Consider the following 18,249-nt stretch of genomic DNA (forward strand, 5'->3'; position numbering starts at 1 on the left):
TCAGACGCTCTCCTGTCCACTGGGCTGATGCTGTACGTAGGCGATTTTCTGGAAGGACAGTAAGTAGGGTTGGCCAAGACCGGCCTTTCCAGGACAAGCTGGAAATCAATGTGGGTGAGAATCACCACGAACATTTTCAAAGCGGACAGTCATGCTAGGAGTAGGAGTGGATGTGTATAAAATGCATGTTTTCAGATGCTCAGATATGAAACTAGAACGTATTAAAGTAACAGGGAACCGAGGCGGGGCTAGAGAGACATCAGTGGAACATAAGAGAAAATTTAAAAGTGAACAAAAGATCGATGAGATGATATGATAAAAGAGGCATTTCAAGTCAGCAGGGAGAAGATACATCCCATACGTTACAACTGGTTACACATTAAGAAAAAAAAAAAATGAAGGTCTTTCCTCAGAGGCTCCTGCTAAGATGAATTCCAAGGAAGTACGGATTTCAGCGCAGGCAGAAAGTGAAACTGTAAGATGTTGAAGAAAATACTGGGAAGGACTTTCTAAATATAACAGCAGAGACACAGACTGTAAAGGAAAATGGAAAAATTGGCACTTTAAATACACACACACACACTTGCCGTATTATATGTTGAAAAAAGAACAACAAAATTAAAAGGCAAATGAAGAACTGGGAAAATATTTACTGCCTGTATCTTAGGTGAATGATTCATATGCTTAATCATTATATAGGAAATGCGCTGCAAATCATTTAGAAAGAAGCTTGAATTTAAATACAGACAAAGGGTATGGGCAGAGAATGAATGGTAACAGTGAGCATGTATTAAATGTTTATTTCCACTGGGACTACTAGGCAGTTTCCATACATTCATTCACTGAACTCTCATCAACTTAGGAATTAGATATTATTATCCCACTTTCAGACAAAAGGCGAGTGAACACTTAAAAGGGTTAAAGAACTGGCCCCAGCATCAAAAATCTAATGAATTCCAGAGTCTGGGCGTTAGGTTTGAAGGTGGCTGTTAATTAACCCCTAATATTGACATGGACTCCAGTGCCCCTCTTAATGCAGGAAATCCTTTTTTTTTTTCCCCAAATCTTTTAATGCAGGAAATCCTATTCAAAATTCTCCCCAAGTTTACACAACCGAAGCAAGGCCTTCCAATCCATTACTTATTTGCAAAGGGGCGGAGCCTGGAAGAAGGCGTGGCGTATCCAACTCAACCTGGCTCCAACCTTTGCACAGCGTTATCAGCTCGATTGACTTATCAGCTTGATTGACTTCCTTCTCCAGGAACATTATCAGAGATTTATTTATTTATTTTTTAAGATTTAATTTATTTGACAGATCACAAGTAGGCAGAGAGGCAGGCAGAAGAGAGACAGGGAATCAGGCTCCCTGCTGAGCAGACAGCCCGATGGGGGACAGAATCCCAGCACCCTGGGATCATGACCTGAGCCAAAGGCAGAGGCTTTAACCCACTGAGCCACCCAGGCGCCCTCCATATCAGAGATCTTCACCAAATTACAGTTTCAATGGCGGGGCCCACGTGTGTAATTACAGCTTCTCACATGACCCGCTTCTCGCTTCCCAAACCTCGGTCCAGGCTTCCCTGCTTCTTTGTCTCTTGGGAAGCTTTGTTATTTTGTTTACCCTTTGGGGTATGCCCCGGGCCATCCATTGTGCACGTGGTGGTACCTGCTGTGACATTTTTTTTTTCCCTTTGTGGAGAAACCCTGAAATATTCTACTTTCCATCAGAACTATGCAAAGATCTGTGCAGAGAAGTCCTGCTCCCTATTCATTTTGTTTCCTTCTGCCTCCGTCCATAAACACTTCTATTAGCTTCTCTTACAGTGTATCCATCCAGAGTTCCTCCACGTGGGTATGGGTACTGTAGAATATAGTTACTTTCTAACCCCGAGCCACCTTCTCACACAAAAGGGAACATGCACTATAGACACTTCTGCACCTTGGTGGTGGTGGTGGTTGTTTTTTTCAGTTTGACTTAAAAATATGCCCTTAAGATTTCTCCATATTAGTGCAGAAGACTTGTTCGTCCGTATACCTACCTGAGCAGTATGCCACCGCGTAGCTATACTATGATTTATTTAAGCAGCTTCCTTCCTAGGACACTTGGTTTATTTAACATATTTTGGCTGTTATAAATAGCGCTGCAGTAAGCAACCTGTATGTGTATTTTATTTCCTGTGTATGCAGGTTGATCTCCAGGATAAATTCCCAGAGTGGGACAAGTGGGTCACCGGGGAAGAAACATTTGTACTTTTCACAGATAGTGCCAAATAGCGATTGGCCGGCCCACCAGGGAGATGTGTATCTGTGTCTCCCCAGCTTCTCAACAGAGACAACTGGGGGGCATGTTGTAAAATTTTATTTTAGGAGTTGGATCTTTCACTTTAAGGTGTATTAGAAAAAAACATAATTTGCACATTGATCCCATGAGTTCCCACTCTGACAGGGTTTCATTTTAAAATAGTTTTATTTATGTAAAGGACACGCGAGTTGAAGAAAAATGGCACGTACACATTATAGGTAGTATGTGGGCATGCAGAATTATGACAGCTCAAGACCGAAGTTTGGGAGGTGTCACTCCGATGATTTGTTCTCATGGGAGTAATGAAATAAAGAGCTTGTACTTCTTGTTGGGGGTGGGGGGGTTGTGCTGGGAGCCAATCCATGAAGCCAGGCCATGAAAGGCACAAGGCACCAGAGACTCAGAGAGGTTAAGGCAGTTGCCTGAGGTCACACAGTCAACCCCAGAGCCCCTGTTTCTAACTTCCCTGTGTTCTGATGGTGTTTCCAACTGGGATCTTCCATTTCACCTGGCCCTTCTGCCTCCTGGGAAATGTGCCTTCAGGGGCTTTTGTGGCCTGTAAATTCCAGGGATGACACAGTCCACATTTCCAGGTTGCTTTTATTCCTCCTCTGACTGATGTCGGTGTGCGTTTTTTCGGCCTCCGTGCTTCAATCCAGCTTCCCGATTTCCTGCAGCTTTGCCTCAGCGCAGCCAAATTTCAGCCCACCTGTGAACAAAGCCACACAGCCCATTCAGACCGAGAAAGGCTATTTTAGGCTGTGACTTAGATGTTTAAAGATATTTTTTTCTTGCTTTTGGTTTCTGATCTGTGCTTCCTTCCTCCTTAGCTGCTTGCGCCTGGAGTCAGGTGACAAGGCAGTGATGCTGAGCAGGGAGCTGCCCATCCTTTGGGCTTGGAGGTTGGGTATTTGTGGTGAAGATTCTGGCTTGGGGGTGGTGGTAGGGATCCCCCAGCAGCCCGTTCCTAGATGGTGCTGTGCTTGTGTGAGATGAAGGTTGCCATTGTCTGTAGACCCCCACTCCCCCGTCAGGTGGGAGACCCTGTGGCGAGGCTGACGAGCAGGCAGGCAGCCACGTGACCTGCAGGGGTCCCCACTCAGCTCCCTGGCAGACTTGGATTTCAATCCTGGCTCTCCCATTTTCTTGCTTTGAGACCTTGAGTACATTACCTCTCAAGCCTCAGTTGGCTCATCTGAAATACCAGGGTACTAATAACTCTCCCCCGCCCCCCTTGGCCATGGCAGAGAGTCAATGATGTGATACAGGACACTTAACGCAATACTTGGGGGACAGTCCATGTTCGATGGTGGCAGTCGCAGTCCGATAGTTCATTATTATTTTGTTCTTGTGATTGAGCAATCTGTGGGAGCAGGATCCGAAGTGGAAGGAAACTTAGAAATCCAGGCTCACCCAGCAGAAGGCATGATGGAACCTCGACCGTGAGACCTACTGGGGAGAGGAATCATGCCAGGATCTTGTGGAAGCGTGATTCCCAGGGTGGAGGAGATGACCCCGGGACTCTGGAAATCAAGGGCTGATCCTGGGGTGGGGACACTGTAGCTTCAGACCTCTTTCTGAATGCATTTGACCCTGAGCCAAATGAACTCATTCAGGAGGTTAGGGGCTGTGTTCATGTGTGAGTTCTCAGCTGGTGGACCAGAGGGAGAGAGGGTGGGGGGTCTGAGCGGGGTCATAAACCCACATTCCTACAGGGACCCGGTGGGGAGGGGAAAAGGAAGCGTGGTGTGAGACAGTAGGGAGTGGCAGGGACTGCAGAAGACAGGTCTTGTCCCTCTCTGCAGGGGGTGACCACTGCTCAGCCCACAGGGACGTATGTCCAGTGTTGCTGTAACTTGTGATTTTTTCAAAGGAGCCAGAAATACAAATTTTTATCTGACATTCTGTGATTTTTTTTTTTTTTAAACATAGTGAATTAACTTAAACTTTTAAGAAGCACCATATGGAGCAAATACAGCATGTTTGCAAAGTTGACAATGGCCCCTGGCCTCCAGATTGCAACCTCTTGAGCATCAAGGAGGACCTAGGCCAGGGATGGGGCTGGGCGATAGACAGACTAGAGGAGACCCAGTCTGTGTGGCCTGGGATGCGGGGGACGGTTCCGACTCAGAAGCTTCGTGGCTCCCCAGGCTCATCCCAGAGCTGGTCAGTGGCCACAGCCTCCAAGGCTGGGAAGGGGATGTCTTTTGGTTAAAGGCCAGGCTGATATTTAACCTGGATGTACCAACACTGCCGTATCAGTTCTGGTAATACTGAAATACTGGAAATATTGAAAGGCTGATTGATAAATAGCCCCAGGCTTTCTGAACCTCCTCTTTCCACCATTTACCCACTTCTTACCTTGCCAGCTCCTTCCTCCTCCTCCCCTGTTCCACTCCCCCTGCCCCCTGCCATGATCTGGCAACCAGAGAGTTAACTCCCAGCAGAGCGAAACCTGCTGTTCCTTCTGACTGGTCAGTGAGCTGTACCTGAGCCCAAGTGATTAGAAATATCTTGTCTCCCCTCCACCGTTGCAGGTACTGATGCCCACTTGGAAGGGCATCAGCACCAAGGACACAGGGGACACAAAGGGCACAGGAAGAGTCAATGGATGCCAAGCCCCGGTGGGACTGGAACCAGGAGCTCCGTCCCTCGGGGCATGTGGCCTGTTGTCTTTGTTCCTCTGTGTTCCTTGGAGCCCACTGTAAAAAAGGGCCACACCAGCCCTGGAGCTGCCCGTGTTCCCGACTGCTGGTGTCACATTCACTAAACATGTGAGTCATTTGACCCAAGCGCCTACCTCTCCAGCAGTCATCTGTGTCCGGGAGAGCGGGCCGCCTCGAAGCACAAACCCACCCATCTCATAGGCGGCTCTGGGCACGAGCAGGCGCCCTTTAAGATTCTCCTTGAGGATCCTGGAGTCATGGGGCCCCCTGCTGTGGGACTGTGGCTTTATCCCAAGTTCTCCCAGGTAGCACAGAGGATGACCTGATTGGTCTGGGGGGTCTGAGGGATGGGTGTGTGTGTGTTGGGGTAGGGGTGCTGGTACAACTTGAACCTTCCTGAAAGCCTGGGCAGGGGTGGGGGGCGGGCAAGGTTGGAAGGATCTGCAACAGCTTCTAAATAAACCAGCAGCAAACTTTCCCCTGCAACGTGCTCAGTTGGCCTTCCTTTCTCCTGTCTGGCTCTAATCCGCCTTGCACAGGGCTCTCCAAGTCATTTTCTCGAACAGCACATGCATGGCTCAGGGGCTTTCAGTGGTTAGCAGCAATGACAACAGCCCCCAGCTGCCACCGCAATTCCAACCTCTCCATGCGTGCCAGCCACTGTGCGAACTGCTGGGCTTGCTGAGGCTGGGGAGCTGAGGGCAAGTTCCTGCGCCCCTCGGTCCTCATCTGTGAGATGGGTGTAGTAAAGTACATACTTCCTAGGGATGTTATAAGGATGAAATGAGTTAATGCCTGCCTGGTAAATCCCTGAAAGATAGTTCCTGTGTGAGTAAATGCTTAATAAATACTAACTCTCGCTCATTTATTGAGCACCTTCTATATGCCAAGTACAGTATATGCCCAGAGCAAAATTCCCTTATGTTGCTTGTAACTGAGCGTCAGAGAGATGAAATTAACACATGTAATCACAACCCAGTGGTTTAAATGCGACCATGGAGAAGATCTAGGAGGGCAGGATATTGGTGGGGTTTCTTGATTTGTTTCTCTCTGCCATTAGAATGTGAATTCGGTGAGAGCAAGCCTTCTGGCTCTCCGCGCACACTCGAATCCCCCGTACCTAGAAAGACCCTGGCTCTCAGTAAACATTTGCTGGGTGAATGAGTGCAGGAAGGAAGGAAGTGCCACTGCAGCTGGGCTGGAACAGAAGCACGCTGATGAAGTTGGAGAGGGAGGAGAGAAGGGAGAGAAGCTTGGTGTGCCCCAGATTCAGAGCTGGGCAGAGCCGGCTGGGAATCCCAGCTTAGCAGTGGGCCAGCTGGGTGACCTGGGGGAAAATTTCTGTCTCCCTAGTCTGGGCCCATTTCACTGTCACTAAGATGGGAACGAATAACACCTTCCAAATGAAAGATCATGAGGACCGGAGAAAGTGCCCGAGAGACACCCAGCATACACCGGGCAGCTCTCAGGAAATGTTTCATTTACCTTCCCTTTCTTTTTTTTTTTTTTTTTTTTTTAAGATTATTTATTTATTTATTTGACAGAGATCACAAGTAGGCAAAGAGGCAGGCAGAGAGAGAGAGGAAGGGAAGCAGCCTCCCTGACAAGCAGAGAGCCCAATGTGGGGCTCAATCTCAGGACCCTGAGATCATGACCTGAGCCGAAGGCAGCAGCTTTAACCCACTGAGCCACCCAGGCACCCCTTACCTTCCCATTCTTTGTGCCACCCGGCATCTCCTCTTGTTGAAGAGACAGGATGGGGCAGAGAAGGTTCTTGGTAATATCTAGTCAGAAATGCTCAGATCCTTCTCCCAGAGATATTCCAAGGAGATGTGTCTGGGGAAGAAAGGAAACCCAGCAAAGAGGCCATTTATTATTAGTCGGGATTTTGTCCCAAATCTCCAGGTCGAGCTCATGAGTCCCTCGGAGACTCCCTTTTCCTATACTAGGTACGCCTAAGGAAATGTAAACCATAATCAAAACAAATTCTTGGCTATACTCCAAGGTCCACTTATCAGAAAACTAGAAGAGAGCACAAAAGCCGAGGAGAGAAAGAGAAGTTGCCACAGGGTTTGGGGCTGAGGTGACCCAGGCCACTCATCCCAACACATTCAGGGCTGGGCCGTGGGATCTGAAGCTAGCAGCTTCCTGGGAGCGAGAGAGCTACAGGTGCGCCTTTAAGCACGTGTTCAAGCCCCACCCATTGAGGCGGGGCCAGTCAGTGCCTTGGAATCTGACCAACCAGATCTGGTCTCCTACCTCGCAGGGAGCGGGGAGTGAGAGCAGCCCTGAACTCCCCCTACAGGCCAACACCGGTCATAAACAGGTATTTCCTTGGAGGAGGGTTGGAGGCACTCCTCAGCTCTAAGGTGAGCGCCCCCAGAGCCTTCAAGGATGGAAGATTTTTTTTAGCCAGGCTTACACTGAGTTATTGTTTTCATGCAGGGGAAATTCACCTTTTCTTTTTCTTTTTTTTTTTTTTACATACAGTAAAATTCAGTACAGTTTATATATAGAACATTTCAGGAAAAGACACTCAACACTTTAATAGCACATAACGTTATATCTACTTATTGTGTGTATTTATTTTCACTTGTTTATTTTCTGTTACTAGAACATCATGTTCAAGTAAACACACGATGAGCTGAATGAAGGAGGGAAGAGAGGGGTAGCACATAGCACAGACCGTTGTGTCAGAACGTGGGAATCCACGTTCTGGGTGGGAATCCCAGGTCCGTGCTCTCCAGGCTCTGCTGCACATTGTTGCACAGAGAAAGCAACTTTCAGGCTGGCTTTGGGACAGTTGTGGATACTCACCACTATACTAACCCAAGGACAAGCCCTTGGGCTGGCTTTGGGAAGTAGAAGAAGGAGCTCTGTAGTTAGGCCAGTGATGGAAGAGCACCTCTTGAGCAAGAAAGATAACATTCAGAGCCAGAGGGGCATGTTTGCGGGGGGCATGAATGAGTCCTGTGTCCTGAGAACAGTGAGTCTGGGGAGACATAGCTGAGGTTATAAGGGAGGTGTAATAATAATGCAAGAGCTTATACCACTTATGGGCTGCCAGGTGGTTCTATGATCCCTACACAGATGAATCCATTTATTCCCAGTGAGCTAATAAGCTTGTAGCATTGCCATTACCTTTATTTTTATTTTATTTTATTATCATTTTTAAAGATTTTATTTATTTGTTTGAAAGAGAGAGCATGAAAGAGAATGGGAGCACAAGCAGCGAGGAGGGGTAGAGAGAGAAGCAGACTCCCCACCAAGCAAGGAGCCTGACATGGGGCTCGATCTGAGGACCCTGGGTTCATGACCTGAGCTGAAGGCAGATGCTGAACCACTGAGCCACCCAGCACATCCATTACCTCCATTTTATAGACAAGGACACTGAAGCACAAAGAGATTAAATAACTTGCCCGAAGTCATACAGCTGAGAAGAACCCAGATTATGCTCCAAAGTCTGTATCTTGAAGCTCTGTACTATACTGCCAGGTTATGAAGGGCATGTTTGTTAGGGAACCAGATAAGCTGCTATAACAAATAGCCCCCAGATATAGGGACTGAGGCAATCAGAAAGTAGGTTTTCTCTCAGGTGTCTGCCCAAAGGGATGAAGTCCGAGACTAGTAGTGTAGTTCTGTCCTTTCAGCACAGGTCTCCAGGTTTGGGTCCAAGGCGTTTGGGGCCAGAGAGGCTTTTAAAGGCAAGAACCCTGAAGCACACCCATCCCATTGGTCAGAGCTTCATCACATGGCCACATCAAACTGCAAGGGAGGCTGGGAAATGTAGTCCCTAACTGGGTGGCCACACTGTTCGCTTAAACTCAAGGGTTCTATTATTAAAGGAAAGAATGGGTTTTGTTGGAAAAACCAGGAAGCTCTGCCACAACCTGCAGACTATTCATTGGACTTTGAACTCCGGTGTGTAGGGGATGAGGTACTAGAAAATGGCCTTTAAGCAGGGAGGTTTTATGCTCAGACTCAGGTTTTAGTTCACTCCAGAACCCTCCAGAGGCATGCTCAGAGGATAAGGGGGAAAACATAGGAACAAGGGGACCTGTTTAGCTGCTGTCTCTGGAGCTGCAGGCAGGAGTCAGGAGGTTGGGCTCTCATGTGGAGGACGCGTGGCACAGGGAACTGGCTGGGGTTGCCGTGGGAGCCAGCTGCTGTCAGAGTGATTCGCTCATTCAAGCACTATATCCCAAATGCATATCTGGTGCCGTGCCCCCCAGTGATGGTCCCAACAGGGGTGAGGAGTGCCGGGGCGGCTGAGTTCTGGCTGAGTTCTCCAGGGATACTCCAAGCAGAGTGTTACTTGGATACTCCAGCCTTTGACTGGCCAGCCATGCTGACACTGGCCTCTTTTGTTTGTTTCTCTTGGCCTTAGGACCCCCGGAGCAAACACAAGTTTAAGATCCACACGTACTCCAGCCCCACGTTTTGTGACCACTGTGGGTCACTGCTGTACGGACTCATCCACCAGGGGATGAAATGTGACAGTAAGTACATTTGCTCAGCGGCGGCCTCTGGTGACCCGGCTGCTTCCTCGTGGTTTGGGGGGTCCGGGTCCACAGCACGTTCTCCCAAGCTCCGGCCGGGCTGGTGTGCGGGTTGTCTGTTGCTGAGGAATGAGCACCCCCGCCCCCACCACCATTAAAGGGGGCGATGCTGGCTTCAGAGCCATTCGGGTAGGCTGGGGGCGGACTCAGGCTGAACCCTGAGGCTTCAGGGAGGACGGACAAAGTCCCACCTCCTCTGTCCGTCCGGGCCTGGGGGTGGGTTGGGGTGGGAAGGGGTGGGAAGAGCCTTTCGAAGGACACCGGGCCGGAGGGGCCCAGCCTGAGCCGTGCCCCTCCCTGCCCTCGCAGCCTGCATGATGAACGTGCACAAACGCTGCGTGATGAACGTCCCCAGCCTGTGCGGCACAGACCACACGGAGCGCCGCGGCCGCATCTACATCCAGGCCCACATCGAGAGGGAAGTCCTCATCGTCGTCGGTAGGTGGCGCTGGAGACGCGGCGCCGACTCCGCGGGTCCGATCTGTGCGTTGGGGGAGGGGAAACTGCTGGAGGGATGGGCAGGGCGGGGCTGGGGGGTGGGGAGGGGACTGCGTGACCCCGCCTCCCAACCCCCCACCCCCCGCCCCATCACAGCCTCTCCTGGCTGCAGGCACCTGCGCGGGCTGGAGCTCAGAAAGGCCGTACTCCACCTCTGCCTCTCCCTTTCCTACTCTTGCTCGGGGTGTGGAGTGTGCAGTTCTATTTCTTTTGTTAAGAAAACCTAGAAGGAATGCTTGGGGCTTCCGCGGACTTTCCCAGTGGGGAGAATAGCCTTGGTGACAAACACCAAATTCCAGATTGTGACCACTTGGGCAGGAGGTGGGGGGGGGGGGCGGTGCCTTGTGCATCCCTGGGGGCTTACTGTTTATTTGAAATAATTTTTTTTCTTAAACCTGACAGTGGCTACGTGGGTCCCTGTTCTATGATTCCCTATACTTTTTGCACTCCTGAAGTGTCTTCTTAATAATAAGAAAGACGGATAATACAGCCAGTGGGAGGGATGCAGGGGGTCTAGGGGAAGACAAGAGCAGGGCATGTGTGGCTCTTGGAATGGAGCATTCTAGAACTACTTGGCTCTGGCATGTGAAGCCCCAGCAAAATAGAAACCTGGCTTTGCTGGATTGGTAAATACTCAGCCATAAAGCTACCGTAAACCCCACACTGAACCAGACAAGAACGGGACTAAAACTTCGGAGGAATTCTCTGCTCAAATGCTTGTGACACCAACTATAGACTTCATAACGAGTCCGTCTAAGCAAGGTTTTATGACTTGGTAACTCAGGAAACTGATCACAAAAGGGATTGATTTTGCAAAACTTGGTCTACTTTTGAGGCCCCGGATTGGTTCGGCATCTCTGATGTGTTCAGCCCTGTGCAGGGAGGGGCTTCACGTACACCGCATGAAACTCCCAACATATCCCTGTAAAATACAACCCTTGTTTTACATTGGGGTTCGTGATACCCAGTGGGCTCTTGGGAAATGTGCATTCCGTTAAATTGCTTTTTCCTCCAAAAGAAAGGCAAGGGGCTGACTTCTTCCCATGGGGATGTTTGGGGATCCCCCAGGGAGAAGCAGGCAGTCACTGGTTCTGGAGAGAGGAGGGTTTTCCTAGGGCTTTCTTAGCTTCCTGGTGCCGGGATGGGACAAAAATGAGACCCTGCTGCCCTCTAGTGTCCTTCTCTAGGAACTGTACTGGCTCGGGTCTGTCGCAGGTGGCCGCAGACATTGAATAGAACTCACCCATCCTATACAGGACCTTACTTAGTATAATGCCATTGAAGTCTATCCATTGTTCCAATCAATCAATCAATCAATCAATATCATGTGATATGATAGAGGTGTTGGCTGACGCTGTGCAGGAATCAAATCACAACATAAATGTGCCCAATCAACACATCGTATGTGAACACGCACAGTCCTATTGCCAATTACAGCTCCGTCGAAAAGCCCTCTCTTTCATCCTCACGACGACCTTGTGAAGTGTGTGTTATGCTCGATTTATGAATGGAAATACTAAGGCCCAGGGAGGTTAGGTTTCTAAGAACTCACACCGGTAGTAACAAAACAATAACAAAGCCGTAGCTAACACCAGAGTTCTTTGAAAATGTGCCCATCACTGTGCAAAGCACTTACGAGCCGTATCTTGGTTAAATTTTTTGAGCAACTTAGCAGGGTGCTAGGCTGTAGCATTATCTTTCTACTTATCAGGAAATAGGCTTGGAAAGCCACACACTTCATCACCTGGGTCTGTTAGACTCCCTAGTATGATATACTAGGTTACTTTTTAGCTTGGTCTCCGCCGCTCCCCCCCCCCCACCTTATTTATTTCCTTTGTGGTTTAGCTAGGTTACCTCTTACGGGCATTTCTTGGGGAGTCTTTTTTTCTGATGTGGTACAACACAGCCTCTCTCTTCAAATTCAAGGTCAGAGTCTTCCCCTTTACGCACAGATCTGCTTGGGCATATCTTGATCTCAAGCAGATGATTCTCTGGCAATCCGCTATGTGCCTATGAACCGGGGGCGTATAATCTCCCAGGCTGCGGTACCGAAATGCCACAAACTGGGCAGCTTGAAACAGCAGGAATTTATTCTATAACTCTTCCGGAGGCTAGGAGTCGGGCATGAAAGTGTTGGCTGAGTTGGTTTGCTCTGGAATGCTCTGAGCGGTTTCTTCTGGCAGTTTCCATCAATCTTTGGTGTTCCTTGGCTTGTGGAGCCTGGTCTCTGCCTGGATCATCACATGGCATTCTTCCCTGTGTGTCTCTGTGTCCAAGTTTCGTCTTATAAGGACACCAGTCATTGGATTAGAGCTTCTCTAATCTAGTATGACCTCATCTTAACTTAGTCGCATTCGGAAAGCTCTCATTTCCAAATAAGGTCACACTCCCAGGTACTGGGGTTGGGACATGGCTGTATCTTCTTTGGGGGGGGGACACAGTACAGCCCATAACAAGGAGGTGGGTTGGGGCTCCCTTGGCATTAGGGGCAGAATATGTGCACGTCAGAGTTCTGAGAGTGTTGATGAATTTCCTACCAAGGTTTTCATAGTTGTGGTTTTCCAAGCACTTTGATCCTGGGCCATTCAGTGGAGAGGCAGTGTTGCTGCTGTCCTATGGAGGAGGACAAGATTCAGCGAGGCTGGATAACCTGCCTGGTGTCACATGCGGCACGGGGGGTGAGCACCGGGGTCTCACGAAGGCAGGTCACTGTGGCCCGCCGTGGCCCCTTCTCCGTGCCCGGTGCAGTCAGTGCTGGGAGTGCGCTTGTTGACTGCCTGACAATTCAGGAACCTGGGGCTCTGACTGCAGTTCTCTAAAAATAAAGCCGAGATGGAGATTTTCATTCAGGTGATTTATTGGGGCTGCTCGTGGGGGAAGAGGAGTCGGGGCAGAGCAAAGAAAGCTAAGCGAGAGCACAGTCTTCCTAAAGACAAGCTTCAGCCTGGTCCTTCCTCCTGCAGGGATTGGCCTAGCAGGGTCGGTCAGTGCTGGGGACAGCGCTGGGTCTCTCCCTCCCCACCACCCCAAGCATTCGTGCTTGCAGCTCTAACCCAGTGGGATGGTGTTTGGAGATGGGGCGTTCCTGAGGTCATTAGGGGTTGCTGAAGTCCTGCGGGTGAGCTTCTCTGGTGAGATGAGTGGCTTTATAAGAAGGGGAAGAGAAATCGATTTCCCTCTCTGCACCATATGGGGGCACAGTAGGAAGACGGCTGTTTAGAAGCCAGGAAGAGGGTTCTCGCTGGGAACCCGATATGGGACTTCCCAGCTTCCAGAACTCTGAGACATAAATGCCTGTTGTTGAAGTCACCTAGTCTCTGGTGTTTTGTCAGCAGCCTGAGCTGAGCGGACAGTCGGTCTTGGCTGTAGGCTGCTGGGGTGGGAGGTGGGAAGGTGGGGTTACCTCCCAGGCTAGGTGGCTTCCATGTGGACCAGGGCGACTGTCTGGACACAGGGGCAGCCGTGAGCCCTTGACAGCCAACATTCACAGCAGCTGGGGGGTGGGGGCATGGGGCCAGTGTGGCGCGCCTGGATGCCCTTCCAGTCTCCCAAGCATCCTTCTGGTGTCGTGGTTGGGACTCCAGGCCCTCCTGCTTGATCCCAGACAGATGGACCAGAGAGGAGAGAGCCCCCCCGGCAACGCTAGGTCAGATCACCTGACTCCCTCCAGACCGTAGATGCACGCTCGGTGTTCCGACTTTCCACTCCCCAGCCCAGGACGCTGTGCCATTTGCTCTGACTGTTCTCTTGCTCTTGGAAGAAGATCCCATCATCTCCAGAAGCAAGTTACAGCTGCTTCTGGAAGATCCGAAGGTTTCCTCATCTCTCTTGGCTCCTGAAATCCAGGCTTTGTATCTACTGCCAGGGATCTCGCAAGTCAAGATGGGAATGGAAATCCAGTCAGCTCCCCCTCTTTTGAAAACCCATCAGTGGTTTCTCATTGCCCTCAGAACAGATAAAGCTAATGTGGCAACCTCATTCTTGCTTCTCTGTCTCTCCCTCCAGATTTTCTTTTCACCCTTCGTCCTGTCCGGGCTGCCCCCCACCATTGGGCTGCTGCACGTTTCTGTTCCTTTCCGGTGCAGTGTTTACCTTTGCCCTCTTGTCTTCCTCCGATGGGTCATTCTTCTTCTTGCTGGCTTCAGCTTGCCTTTACCATCAGAGAAGCTTCCCCAAGCTTCCCACCCTTCTAGACGCTCATGGTATCTGAACTTGAGCTTGTGTCAGTGGCCGTCCTAAGCTGGGTGGATTATGTCCCTCTCTCCCACTGGACTCGAAGCTCCTTGACAGCGAGACAGCGTCTGCTTTGGCTCACACTCTGCCCAGCACCTCGTGTGACGGATGTCCCTAAATATGTGTGGCGTCAGTGGATGTATGTTTGAATGATAACACACTAGAGGGTCCTGATGGATACCGGGACTTCCCAGATGACCCCCTAATCAGCGCTTCCTGAAGTGAGGAGTTGGAGTTCAGCAGATAACCCCTTTCACACGCTTATTCTTGTAGGGGAGGAGACCTTACAAAAACTCTTAAGGACCAAGTCCCAGATAAACAGCAAATATTACGGAGACTGGGACCCACTCTTTGGAGGCATGACCACAGCAGTTCCCTGGGTGATGCAGAAAAGACCCAGAGCAGCAGGACTTGTAGAGTCATAGGAAACCACACGGACCTCGTGGTGCCGAGCGGTATCGTGGGAGCAGGCCGTGTAAGGTCGGAAGCCCACAGGAAAGCTGTACAGTGCTCCTAGAGTTCATAAAGCCCATGCCCCTACACATATGAACCCCCTTTCAATTCAGTATCTCTCAGTTGACGTAACAACTGGTATCCCATTATTTACATTCCCACCTACGTTACGGCCATCTGCAAAGCCTTAACCATGTCTGTATTTGTATCCATAATTGTATCTCACGAAAATTGGGGCTGTTTGGAAAGAAAAGCAGAGAGAACAGTTCGTTCGTTTGTTTAAATCTTGCTCTTCCGTACTCCTGTCCAGTGTTCTCACCATCGTATTGTGCTCTACAGAACCCTTCTTAGACAGAAGCATCTCCCAGAAGACTTAGGTCCTCCCAATATTGTGGTATTTTAATCCTTCCCAAGATCTGCCATTCTTACATCAAAAGAAGAAGTGCACCAAATCGGCATCAGTTCTCGACAGGCTGTTGAGAAAAGTTGAGGTCACATCTGCCTGTACCCCAGCTTCTAAAGAGGTTCCGAAAGCACTCTTTGGAGAAAGGAAATGGATGCTGAAGGGTCACAGAAGACTGTCTTGTCATTTAAAGGACTGTTTCCGGGTAGAGAAGGTTTTGCCGTCATGGCGACCCAAACAATGGGAAAAGAGTATTAAGGAGACCTCTGGGGGCCCTTCACCTTGATATTCCTCTTGGGTAACTGTCGTCTAAAACCAATATGGCAGGACTTGACCAGAAGAGCAGAGAGTGTGTGCTGTGCACAGAGGGGTGAGGTGGGACGTGTGGGGTTGGGTTGGAGGGATTAGGTGTTTCCAGGGTGATGAGGAAGATAGCATGTTATAGGGCAGAAAGGTGAGAAGGGCTCAGTAGGCATAGGTGTTTGTTCATTCATTCATTCATTCATTCATTCATGGAGGGCCTCAGTACCAGTTCGGGTCCAATGACCAATGAGATCTAGTCTCCATCCTCAGGGAGCTCATAGCCTGGTGGGGGAGATAGGCCTAGATCGCTGTGTTGCCAAGTGACAAGAAGTGGCCGGGGCGGGGTGTGTAGGAGACCGCTGTTAAGTGTGGCTTCCTTTCCCTGCATCCGGGGTCCAGACTCCTCTAGAATCCATTCACTCCCTCTCCCAGTCATTCACTTGTTCGTTCAACAGCATTTGAGTTTCTCCTTTTTGCCGAGCATATTCTAGAGCCTTGAGTCACAGCAAGAGAGGAGACGGGTCTCTTTGCCTGGATGAACATCACAACCTTGCCAGCGTTCGGGGACCCTTGAGATCGTTCCGCACCTTTCTTCCTTCTGCTAGCCACAAGGAATCTCATTCTTGTCGGGCTGAAGTCCACTCCCCGTCAAACCTTTTTCAAGACACTCTGTGCTCACAGACCTCCTTTGTGAAGGTGATCTTCTCTTTGAAACCTCTGAGGTTTGGGAATTCGGGACATAGGACAAGAATGACCTGAAGGCTATTTCTGCTTTTTCACAGCTACATACTTCCACTGAGATGGCCGTCTGCTTGGAAGGGAAAGAGAAGGGGGGAGGAAAAGAAAAACGTAAGGAAAGAAAATACAGATAGAATAAAGTCTTGAAATATGATCCCGCCATACTTAAATGGCAAGGGTAGAACATGATCATAAATTAGACCACTTGGGCCCACTAGGGGGCAGTGTCTGCCTTCAAAGTCATTCCTCCCCGAAGGCTCTTTTCCAAAGATGCCCAAGTTGTATCTCACGAAAATTGGGGCTGTTTGGAAAGAAAAGCAGAGAGAACAGTTCGTTCGTTTGAGACCACAGCGTCATCATGGTCCATATGGAAGGCATCACAGAGAAGAGCTCAGCCCCTCTTCCGTACCCCCATGAAACAGCCGAGTCACTGAGGTCCAAGAAAGGAGGTCATTCTCAAAGCCGTACATCATGGCACAGGGACAGGACCCGGCTCGTGTAGATTACCCCCTCCCCACATCACCAGTTAGTACTTTGCCCCCAAATGTCCTGTTTTGAGAAATGTCCGACATACAACAAAGCTGAAGGGATTTTACAGTGAACACTCAAACCTGCCATTAACATTCTACTACGCTTGCTTCCTCAGTAACCGGCCCCCCGACTCTCCATCCATTAGCCCATCTTATTTTTTGACATATTTCAAAGCAAATTGAAGCCATCAATTCAGTTCCCCCTAAACACTTAAGCATGTCCATCATCGACTAGAAACAACACTTAGTTACAGGTTTTTTTTTTTTTTTTTTTTTTTTTAACGTTTGAGGTAAAATTTGCAAAAGAGGTGAATACCTTCAGTGGACAATGGCTGGGTTTTGACAAATGCATTTTACTTTGTCACCTCAACCCCCATCAAGTTAATCCTCTCTCTTGTTGTCAGAGCTCCCATTGGGTGGTAAAAGCTGTGCTCAGAAGACTGCCCAGTGTGGACAGACAGGCATGTCCCCCTCAGCCCACATGGCTTCCCCCACCAAGGAGATGCGGGAATGGGGCGCCATGACACCTATGATCCCTTAGACCACATCGTACTTAATTGTTGTTGGATTTTTGTTTGTTTGTTTGTTTGGAGAAACTGTAACACAGCAAAATAGGTTCATTGAAAACACATCATTATGTCCTCACTGGAAAGCCAATTCCCTTAAAACAAACTCGGGAAGACACGTCCGTTCTGCTGCTCTGCACTGTTTTGGTCCCGAAGAAGTCGAGTTAAATCATATCCCCGTCTGCGCAGCTCTGTTTTTCTCAGTGCAGCAGAGGTCATGCCCTGGTGAGGTTGGAGGATCCCTGGGCAGCCTTCCTCTGAAGCCTGTGGCTCAAGAGGTGGGAGATGGGTGTCCTAGACACCAAGATGACAGAGGGGACCAGACTTTCTACTCAGTGTTCCTTGTCCTCTTCCCTGAATATTTACTCTCATCAGAATGATCAAGGTCCGAGGCCCCCAAGCCTCAGGAGAGGTGGGGTGCTCAGTTACTTTCCCTGAATGCCTGCTGAATTGTGTCCCAAGGGGAGCATGGCCAGGACCTGCAAGACTGTGACTTGTCACCGCTTTCTTGGGAAGTGGTCTGGCAACATCTATTAAAATGTATGTATCTGCACACTTGGCTTTGCAGATTTCCCGTTTCCGTCTTGCTGAAATAAAACAGCAGCACACAGGGCACCTGGGTGGCTCAGTGGGTTAAAGGCTCTGCCTTTGGCTCAGGTCATGGTCCCAGGGTCCTGGGATTGAGCCCCGCATCGGGCTCTCTGCTCAGCAGGGAGCCTGCTTTCCCCTCTCTCTCTGCCTGCCTCTCTGCCTACTTGTGATCTCTGTCTGTCAAAGAAATAAATAAAATCTAAAAAAACAAAAACCAAAAAAACCCCAGCAGCACACAAGGAATCAAAGCCCAGAACGAGCATGTGTATCGATACTCTGTCAGTGGGGGCAAAGAATTGGAATCAGTCTAGTTAGGGTGCCTCTGTTCTGTGGGCTGTCGTGCAGTTGTTGAAAACAGTGAAGTAAAACGGGTGTGTGGGGCTTCTGCGGAGCTGCTTGAATTCTGG

General features: G+C 49.6%; 1 protein-coding gene across 3 annotated transcripts in view; it reads left to right on the forward strand.

The window, feature by feature from the left end:
• PRKCB (protein kinase C beta) overlaps positions 1–18,249 on the forward strand; it is a 324,117-nt gene that overhangs the window by 157,588 nt on the left and 148,280 nt on the right. For all 3 annotated transcript variants that reach the window (XM_032326950.1, XM_032326949.1, XM_032326948.1), the window contains exons 4-5: positions 9,356–9,467; positions 9,837–9,965. In XM_032326950.1, the coding sequence (XP_032182841.1) occupies positions 9,356–9,467; positions 9,837–9,965 (241 nt within the window). The remainder of the gene's footprint in view (positions 1–9,355; positions 9,468–9,836; positions 9,966–18,249) is intronic.

This window comes from Mustela erminea, chromosome 20, assembly GCF_009829155.1.
Source record: "Mustela erminea isolate mMusErm1 chromosome 20, mMusErm1.Pri, whole genome shotgun sequence".
NCBI classification, from domain to species: Eukaryota; Metazoa; Chordata; class Mammalia; order Carnivora; family Mustelidae; genus Mustela; species Mustela erminea.